Below are 9,814 nucleotides of genomic sequence, written 5' to 3' on the forward strand. Positions count from 1 at the left end.
CGGGGCGGCGGCGGGGCGCGACCGGCACCTGGGAGCCGGCGGGGACGGGGACCCGGCGCCAGCTGGAGGCGGCGCGGCGGAACCGACGGGGCGGGGCGGGGCGGGGCGGGGGGAGGGTGCCGGAAGGGACCGTGCCGGTGACGGAAGGCGGGAGGTGGCGCGGCGGCCGGCGGTTCTAGCAGTTTCCACGGGCGGTCGGTGCGGAGGCGGCGGTCCCGGTCCCGATGGCCAAGTGGGGGGAGGGAGACCCGCGCTGGATCGTCGAGCAGCGGGCGGACGCCACCAACGTCAACAACTGGCACTGGTGAGCGCGGCGGCCCGGGAGGCCCCGTGCCCCCGGCTGCGGGGAGGCTGCCCGGCCGGCCTCCCGGGGGGGGGGGCTCTGCCCTCCCGGCCTCCCTCCCCACGCGTGTGTTGGTGTGGAGGTGGGGGGGCCCGGGCCGATGCCTCGGGGATGGCCGCCCGAGCCGCGGTGGCGGGGGTGCCGGGGTGGGAAGGGCTCCGTGCGTGTGCTGGAGCGGGGCGGCGGGGATCGTCCCGCTGTGCCGCGGCGGTGTGGCCTGGCCCCGGGCCTCACGCCGCCCGGTTTTCTCGCAGGACGGAGCGGGATGCCTCCAACTGGTCCACAGAGCGGCTGAAGACTCTCCTCCTGCCTGTCAGGGTGGAGGGGGAGGAAGGGGCTTGTGAGGTGACAGAAGTGAGCAAACTGGACGGAGAGGCCTCCATTAACAACCGCAAAGGGAAACTTATCTTCTTCTATGAGTGGGCTATCAAGCTGGCGTGGACTGGTGAGTGATGTTCTCCTCTTCTGTTCCAAGGCCAGATTCGGGTGTAAGATTAAGGGCATTTGTCTCATTTCGGAAATTATAATAAAGGGAAGCATCGTATTGTGATACGATACAAGTTTGCTTTTACAACAGCCGGAGTAAGAAACGTTAACTTGAACAACGTAATTATAATTGCAGGCACCTCAAAGACAGGAGTGAAATACAAAGGTTATGTGGAGATTCCTAATCTCTCAGACGAAAATGACATCGATGAAGTTGAGGTAAGAACAGCTAAAGTCTAATACTGCTGGCTGTGTGGCTGTTCTAACAGGAATCCTCGCAGCATTCATATTTCCTTCCATGTTAACTTTTTTGGAACGTTTGTGTGGAACTTTAGCGTTAGAGACTGATTAAGTTAACAGAAACATAGAATGGTGTGGGTTGGAAGATCATCTAGTTCCAACCATGCTGCAGCCGGCAGGGACACCTTCCACTAGACCAGGTTGCTCAAAGCCCCGTCCAACCTGGCCTTGAACCCTGCCAGGGAGGGGGCAGCCACAGCCTCTCTGGGCAACCTGTGCTGGTGTCTCACCACCCTCACAGTGAAGAATTTCTTCCTTATATTTAATCTAAATCTACCCTCTTTCAGTTTAAAACTTCTACCCCCTCATCCTGTCACTACACTCCCTGATAAAGAGTCCCTCCCCATCATGTGTCTTTATCAGACTAATTCTTGTCTTCTTGATATAAAGGCTTGATAGCACGTGAAGATATTTAGGTACATGCGTACATTACTGCAGGCTGCGAGATGAATTGAGAGTAATAAAACTGCACTGCTGCTTTTGAAAGTTTAGCAGAAGCCTAACCGTGATGTTAAATTGAGTAATAAAAGGACTGTGCAAGTATGGCTTTGTTAATCAGCACTTGTCCTTCTTGTTTAGATCCATGTCAGCCTTGCTAAAGATGAGCCTGACACTGACTTGAAGACCCTGATGAAGCAAGAGGGTGCAAAAAAAATTAGAGATGCGATGAAAACTTACATCAGCACTCTCAAAACAGGTATGTACCTGAGAGGAAGAAGTGTTTTGGAAATCCATAGGGGCTAAATTTAAAGAAGGGACGGGGGTAGTGAGAGGAGTGAATATTAGTCCTTCACCCCATCTCAACAAGAAAGTATTAGAGCAATAAGAGTAACTTTTCTGTCTGACTTGAAAATGATTAGCATTTGGCAAGAAGCACTTCAGTTTCTAGACACTGTAGTACAGCCCACAAAGATTGGTTTTGGTGATAACCCAATAATAAAAGAGCATTTTGTAATTTATGTTTTAAAACTGTTGAATGTCCTTCACGTGCTGAAGCTCAGCTATAACGAAAATAAAGCGAGTAAAATGTGTTTGCTATCCCAGCGACGCAGAGTATCAGTCACTCCATGTGGCAAAATCCTGCCTTTAGTTTGCTTACTCCTTTGGAAGGTGATATCTTCTCCCTAGTTTGTTGGTTTTTCTCTTTTGCCACACTAGTAAAGGCATCTAGCGTTACTTGGATTTGAGAATAACTTGACAACTGGAAATTGCTCTGCAGGTTTTGTTGGTGTCGTTGAATGAGCTGTCTCAGCATCTGGATCAACATTATTTGTTTTAGAAGATAAATCTGATTTCAGCAGTTGGAGATAAATCAGTGTGCTTTGGTTGAGTTTGGCTTTGCTCTCTAGTACAGGCTGGGAACGCTACAGTTGCTTTTTATATCCATTTACCTATATTACACTGCGTGCTCCAGATACTTAAGTTTTGCTGAGTACAAACCACCACTGGTTGCTATTTTTCCAGGATCTAATTTCTGTACCCTTGGGTTTTTTCAGGTGTTTCAGTGTTCAGGGTGGGAGATGCAGTCACCCAGTGGAAGATGAGAATGTTATTCAGGAAAAACTATGATCTTGTGGGCTGGAATAAATAAGAATATGTGGGAACTAAGTATTGTGTGATACAAGGTTATACACATCAAATACAATTCTGCTATATAATGCAATTTTGCCAGTTTGAACAGGTGAAGAAGAAGGAGAAAGAGCAAACTTTTGTAATTGGTAAAGGCAGAAGTGATAGAGCTGGAAAAAAAGCAAATGTGATGCTTAAAGAGGCTGAAGCTTCTGGTGGAATTAGAAAAGTGCTAGTGCTGCTGGACAGGGCGCTGCTGAGACCTCCCCTGCGTTTCTGTGTGTAGTCCTGGCATCTGGTATAAAAAAAGATAAATCGAAGATGGAGTTAGAAGTAACTATTCTGTACTACAATGATATGAGAAACAGAGAGCCAGTCTGGAAAGAAATGGAAAAGCTTGGTTTGGTTTGTCTAGTCCAGTAAGATAAAAGTATTTGAGAAGTGATCGCTATTTATACTAGAGAGTGAGAGAGAAGAAAAGCTACGTAAGTGTGAGGCTAACGTTATTGAGAGCAACATGTGGAAGATAGTGATCGGTATGTTTAGGCTACAAAGAGGAGGTAAGTTCCGAACTGTTGGTGTAAGCAGATTCTGATATGACCTTCAGTGGAGAGTAGTATGGGCAAGAAGAGTTAATTGCTTGTAAAAAGACGTCTGTTTACTTTTTTGAGGGAAAAACTGCTTCAGGTTGTGGGTGTTAGCAAGAGCAGGGGAGAAACCAGGAAGCCCTTTTCGATTGTGTATTTCAAAGAACAGTTAAAAGGTTTACTTGATCTTTTATTAGTTTCATGGGTGCATTCCTGTCTTTCCAGAATTCACCCAGGGCATGATTTTGCCCACAGTGAATGGTGAACATATGGAAACAACACCTCAGGTGGCTCCTAAAGCAGAAGACCGCAAGGTAAACAAATTTGTGCAGATATGCTTTTGGACCTGTGAAGAAAGGTACACAGTATTAGATTCCGGGGCTTACAGAAGTAACCTATGCTGCTTATAGGATATATATATTTTTTCAGGAATTGGCAATCTGTGGTGTAGGCCTGACTGTTTTGATGTGCAGCACATGATATGTCTTAATTCAAGCAGAGAGACAAATCTGCTTTTTACGCTCAAATGTGGTTGTATCTAATTATGTCTTTATCAGAGGCCTTTGTTTTTTCTCTTGGGTATGTGAATCACTTGAGTTTTTTTGTGTGTGTTTTGCTTGTTCTTTTGTTAGACGGCCGCCAGCAGCAGTACTGCCACATCTCAGTCTAAATCCATAGGGGTCAAGATCCCTACATGTAAGATCAGCTTGAAGGACACCTTCTTAACATCTCCTGAGGAGCTCTACCGGGTATTCGTTACTCAGGAGGTAATGCCAGGCTTGTTCTCCGAATTGTTCTTTGCACATGGGAGGTTGTTCCTAGTAAGCTTTTTAAGGCATCCTGTAGGACGCTCACAATCCACGAGAATGGAATAAAAAAGGTGGTCTGCAGAGCAGTGGTTTAAAGCTCATGCGTGCATCTTTTCACACCGTTGACAGGAGGGGATTAATGCCAGCCAGAAGCCAGTTCCAGGCTGCTGTCAGCACCTGTCTGTAGGTGTAGCTCTTACTGCATGTGATCAGATCTCTTGGGATTTACAGTTGTGTGCTTTTTGGTTTAGTTTTGTTTTTTCCTTTTAAGGTTATGTGGTACCAAAGCATACTTTGTGACTAGCTTCCTCCCTCCTGCACGCTATTACATAGTTTAAGAAGAGAGAACAGCATTGTATCATTTCTTAAACATGGTCTTAGAGACTAAAAATACGACCTTTTCTTAGAACTAGGTTTCATTAAGGAATCGACAAAGTAAATCAGTGTGGCTTACAGAATACTCATAGAATATGAAAGCTAGGGGTTCTTTTCCCTTGGCAGGTAGGATGCTGCTGTAGTGGCCATAACCTTGCTTTTCTGGCCGGGACAGGGTTTTTGTCTTGTCTTGATGAAGTTCTTACACTGCTGATTTACCTCTTTGTCCAGAACTTTTGTAGCTGGGTGGGAGGCATTAGGCAATAAGTTTGCAAACAGATAATGTCAAATAATACATGTCTCCTCCTGAATTTTTTTTTTCAGATGGTCCAAGCTTTCACCCATGCACAAGCTGCCTTGGAGGCTGATAAAGGAGGCAAGTTTCAGTTGCTGGATGGCAGTGTCACAGGAGAGTTTGTTGACCTAGTAAGTACTAACTAGTGCAGGTGGATCTTGCTCAGGGGCAGCCTTTTTGATTTTGAGGTACCAATTCTGTAGCAATGCTTCAGTTAGCTAATTGTGGAGTTCTACCTGGTGCCCAATAGTTACATGTAATTGCTGTGGCTACTGAAGCATTCCTTATAGTATGGATTAATGTATGGGATTTCAATCTGAGGAGAAAATCTGGCTTCCAGTCATGCATCTGCCCTGTCTTTGTGTGATTTTACTTATTTATTAGGGGTTGGAGAGGTGTTAAAAGATAGTAACTGACCCTTTTCCTCTTTAACCCTCCTGGCACTGAAGTCTTCTGGACAGGGACACTGTCTCAGTGTTTGGGGCTATGCTATGGCCTACCTTCCTAGAAGAGGAGTGGAAAGCAAAGGACACTTAAACTCTTTCCCTGTGTGTGTGTGTGTTTCTCAGGGGGCCTCTAAGGCTTCAGATCAACACAATTCTAGTTGTTTTCTATTAGCCTGCAGGATTTGCAAAAAATTACTACTCAGTCTTTCTCTGTCTTTTCAAGGTCCCTGAGAAGCAACTTGTTATGAAATGGAGATTTAAATCATGGCCAGCTGGTAAGTAATCCAAAAACGGACTATGGTGTTATTGCTCTTGCTTGTGTTTGAAGAATTCCAGCCCCATTTGCCACACTGCACTCCGGTGCCTTATCCCAGCTTCATACTCCACATGATCAGGTCAGAATCATCAGCTACTGCTTCGAGCAGTGGCCGGGGATTAGGAACGATGAAGTAGCAGTTTGCTCAGCTGTGGCTGCAACTGCTTTGAACCCCATGAAGAGGGAGCCCTTTCCTCCCTCTGTTTCTGAGGAAGGCCTGCAGCTGTCATAAATAAATAGATCCTCTGGGAAGGATCCTGAAGAGTCTTTTAAATGGTGCTGTGCGAGAGGAGAAGCGCAGCAGCTCCTTGGGGCTGCATATACTATACTACACACTGCTGACAGATTTGCTTTGGTTCCTCTAGGGCACTTTGCAACAATTACCTTGAACTTCACTGACAAAGGTGGCGAGACGGAGGTGTGCTTGGAAGGCAAGGGCATTCCTGCCAGTGAGGAGGAAAGAACAAAGCAAGGCTGGCAGCGCTACTACTTTGAGGGCATTAAACAGACATTTGGCTATGGTGCCCGCTTGTTTTAATACCTGTTGTTGGGAAGGCTCTGCCTGAAGACTCTGCCACGTGGACTGATAAATTTCTCACCTGTCCCTTTCTAATCTTGGCCCTGCTGCTGAGTAAAGTGGGATGACAGGTGATGAGGAGGGCCATTGAGCAGCACCACTTTCAGTCCCTCACTGCTTTGTGCATGTCTCATGCTGCAGGGGATTCTCTTACATGTACATACTTCTATTGCTAAATAAACCTAACTTAAAAAAAACACCATGGAACTTGTGTCCTCAGATTGGGCTTGAGTTCAAAGGGTCGGTTGATAGGCTGAGGGAGGGATCTGTCTGGATAAACACCCTTCAGTGAGGAGTGCTGATCCCAATGTGATTTACTCCTCACTTCTGGAGGAGTAGAGAGCATGAGCTTGATGCAGTTTTTAGTTTGAGCAGCTGCTCATTTTCTCTCTGCTTTTGATCTGCCGCTGGGAAATGTTTTAAACCCTTCCCATTTCAGAAGGGATCTAAGTTCCTCTCCAAGCTATATCTCTCCTCCCTTACACGTTACCTTTAACACAATCCTTTCTTACACTTATACTAGCTTGCTCTACAAGAATGCAAATCATTTGGTAACCTGAATGTTCCAAGACAATCGGCAAACCAGTGCTAGGGAAACTCCTGCCTCTGAAATGGTTCTAGCAGGTTGTGGGGCCCAGGGTCAGCTACCTCCAGGAGCTTCAGGCCAAAGCAAACTAGACTTTCAGTGGAGGTGGGATTTATTCCTGTAAAACAAACAAGGTACTGTACTTCTGACTGACCCCACTTCAGCTGTTGCTTTGGTGAGGAAGGGAAAACCACGTGCTTGTTCTCTCCTGCTAACACAGTTCCCTGAGATGCCTTCTAAAGCAATAAACTTGTTTATAGGTATCCTGGTTTTGGCTGGGATAGAGCTAATTTTTTTTTTTTCCCTCCCTTCTTAGTTGCTATAATGATGCTGTGTTTTGGATTCAGTATGGGATTTGAGATGAGAAGAATGTTGATAATACACAGATGTTTTTAGTTGTTGCTAAGAAATCAAGGACTTTTCAACTTCCCATGTCCTGCTAGTGCGCAGGTACACATGAAGCTGGGAGGGAGCACAGCCAGAGCAACGGACATCAATTGACCAATGGAATATTCCATATCAGATAAAGTCATGCTCAGTATATGAATAAGGGTTGATTGGGAAGCTCCATTCATGATTTTGGGATGGGGATTTCAGGATTCTCTCAGGATCACTAGCTGGGAATGGGCTGGGCATTGGTCACTGGGTGGTGATCAATCACACTGTGCATTACCTGTTTGTATTTTCTATTATTACAATAAAATTAAAATAATAGTATTTCAAGTATGAAATTGTTTTTATCATAACTTACAAGTGTCCTTACCCTTACCCCTCCAACTCTTCTCCAATCCCTGGGTGTTGGGGAGGGTAAGGGAGCGGCTGTGTGGTGTTTGGCTGCCAGCTGGGTTTAAACCATGACAATAGGATAAGGAGGAAATCTAGTTATGGTCAAGACTGCCAATGTGCTTAACCTCAAGAGTGACTAAAGTGCTCAGATTTCCCTTTGAGGCATGAGCTTCTCTTGCATACTTTCTTTTCTGCTTTTCTACAGAGCACCTCCAGTAAACTAGAAGTAATGTTAGTGGGTGAGAACTACTGCTTTGGGGATTTTCTTTTTTAAATTTGTAGCCAGCCTTCTCAGTAGAGGAGATGGGAAAAAAAACCCACTTCAGTGCCTGTTTAAAAAACCCCAAATGTAATTGTTTGAGTTGCCTTTTAAGCTATGGAGAGCATTTCTGGTCTTTTCTGCTCACTACTCCGAAGTGATTATTCATGGTAAAATATGTACAGACATCAAGAGTGCCATTAGAAGGTAAGCTCTATATTGTGTACTTACTCCTGCGCTGACAAAGGAAGTTGTACAAAGACCAGGCACCTGTAGATATGGTTGTCCTCCTTAAAGCACTCTCTGGCTGGGAAAGGGGCTGCAGGTATTTTGCCAGGATTCTTATACACAGATGAACTACTGTACACATTTGGTAGACTGTGGGAGTGTGTCATGATGCAAGCCCACTGATGTCACTGTGCAGTATGCGTGTTTGGTCTTCTGTTTGGGAAACCCTGAACAGAAACATGGGAAATCTTGTAACAGCTGTGCTAGCAGGCGTGTTCACAGCCAAGGCAAGAGCTTTGGTAACAAAAGAGCAAAATGATTTGAAAACTGAAAAAAATGAGCTCATTCTAGGTTGAGACAAACTCGACAGCTGAGTCACGGTGTTCTTGCCGGGCTTCAGTAGCCGTGCTGGCAGCTGGCCGGGCCGCGGCAGCAGTGCTGGCCTGCAGTGGGGCTCCGCTGGCCCGGCTGAGTGAGGGCAGCAGAAGGCAGGCCCTGCTAATCACCTGCTGCTGGAAGGTTAGGAAATGGGACAGGAAGGCAGCTGAAGTGGAATTTTAATTGCCTTCCTTTCATCACAAACAGGGTTTACTTTGGGCATCCTGCTGCTACTCTAATAGGACATGCTTTGGCCTCAGCCAGCAACCCACATTCATGGGGCTCACGGACTCGGGGCTTTCCTCGGAGGCTGTTTCAGGGCTTTTCTTGCAGTAAAACTGACTGTCCTGAGTTATGTTGGTGCTGCCCTAGCTGGCTCTCCATCCCTCTTGGCTGGCACCATCCCCACAGCAGCAGAACAGGCTGTGTAGCCATGTAGCCATGCCTTGGCTGCTGCTCATGACAAATCTGTTGGACTAACCCACCAGTGGAGGAAAGCTTGTGCTGAAAGGCCAGGCTGTGAGGCACAGGGCATATCAGGATGTGCTAACTCTTAGCGGGGCACAGCGGTGGTAATGCCTTGCACCACTTCAGCCATTTACTTGGCAAAGGTGATCCGAGCCTGGAGTCGCTGCATGCTAGTGAAGGTCCCTGTGCTACATCTGCCTGCTCTCAGCAGAGACCCACTCCTTCAGCTACAGCTGACATCTGGTGCAGCCATACAGATACTAATGAGAAACCCCAGACATCTGCTTTACTTGGAAGTGTCGGGAGAACTGGGCACAGTCCTTCAGCTATTTGGGGTAGGAAGGGCTACATAAGATGAGGAAGAAAAGCAAGGTCCAGTATACTCCTGCCCAAAGGCTCTTCAAGACTCTGAACTGACACAGGATAAGAGGAAATGTCTTGAATTAAAGAAAACAAAAGTTAAAAACCAGAAAACAGAGATATAAGTAAACAGTGAATTTTTCACAATGCTGAGAGGTCAGAAATGGACATTAACTGGCTACGTACTTTGAGGCACATGAAGGTGAGTAAGGAGCAACCATCAAATAATATGGAGTCCTGACCAAAGGGGTCTCTCAAAACATTTAGTGAATTCTGGAACCTCATGCAGCTGGTGATATGGTACCACTAAAAGTTTACAGACATTCAGAACAGTCATGGAAAAATTAATAGAAGAATAAAGCAAAGGCTATTAAAGAGAATAACCATCACATCTGGCTCAAGAAGACTCTTGGCCACCAGTGCTGGCAACAAGGAAAGTACTTCAGGGAAATAGCAACATGTGCTTGTCCTCTTCTTTACTCTTCCTTCCTAGTGGCCTGCTGTTGACTGCTGTCTCAGATGGGATGCTGGTTTAAGTGGACTTGTGTTACGACTCACTTGGCCCTTTCTCATGTGTTTTGATCATTTATGTATGTGAAACTTCTATCGGAAAATCAAGCCACAAATCAAATGGATTGAAAGCCCC

The 9,814-nt window shown here is 46.1% G+C and overlaps 1 protein-coding gene across 1 annotated transcript; it reads left to right on the forward strand.

Annotated features, from left to right (window-relative positions):
• The first annotated feature begins 108 nt into the window (after positions 1–108).
• AHSA1 (activator of HSP90 ATPase activity 1) lies at positions 109–7,006 on the forward strand. The gene is made up of 9 exons (XM_042791247.1): positions 109–304; positions 598–788; positions 966–1,048; positions 1,709–1,826; positions 3,511–3,599; positions 3,918–4,052; positions 4,794–4,895; positions 5,434–5,485; positions 5,892–7,006. The coding sequence occupies exons 1-9, from the start codon at positions 225–227 to the stop codon at positions 6,062–6,064; spliced, it is 1,023 nt and encodes a 340-aa protein (XP_042647181.1). The 5' UTR covers positions 109–224; the 3' UTR covers positions 6,065–7,006.
• Positions 7,007–9,814: the final 2,808 nt, after the last annotated feature.

Source organism: Tyto alba, unplaced genomic scaffold (assembly GCF_018691265.1).
Source record: "Tyto alba isolate M040663 unplaced genomic scaffold, T.alba_DEE_v4.0 Super-Scaffold_18, whole genome shotgun sequence".
NCBI lineage: Eukaryota > Metazoa > Chordata > Aves > Strigiformes > Tytonidae > Tyto > Tyto alba.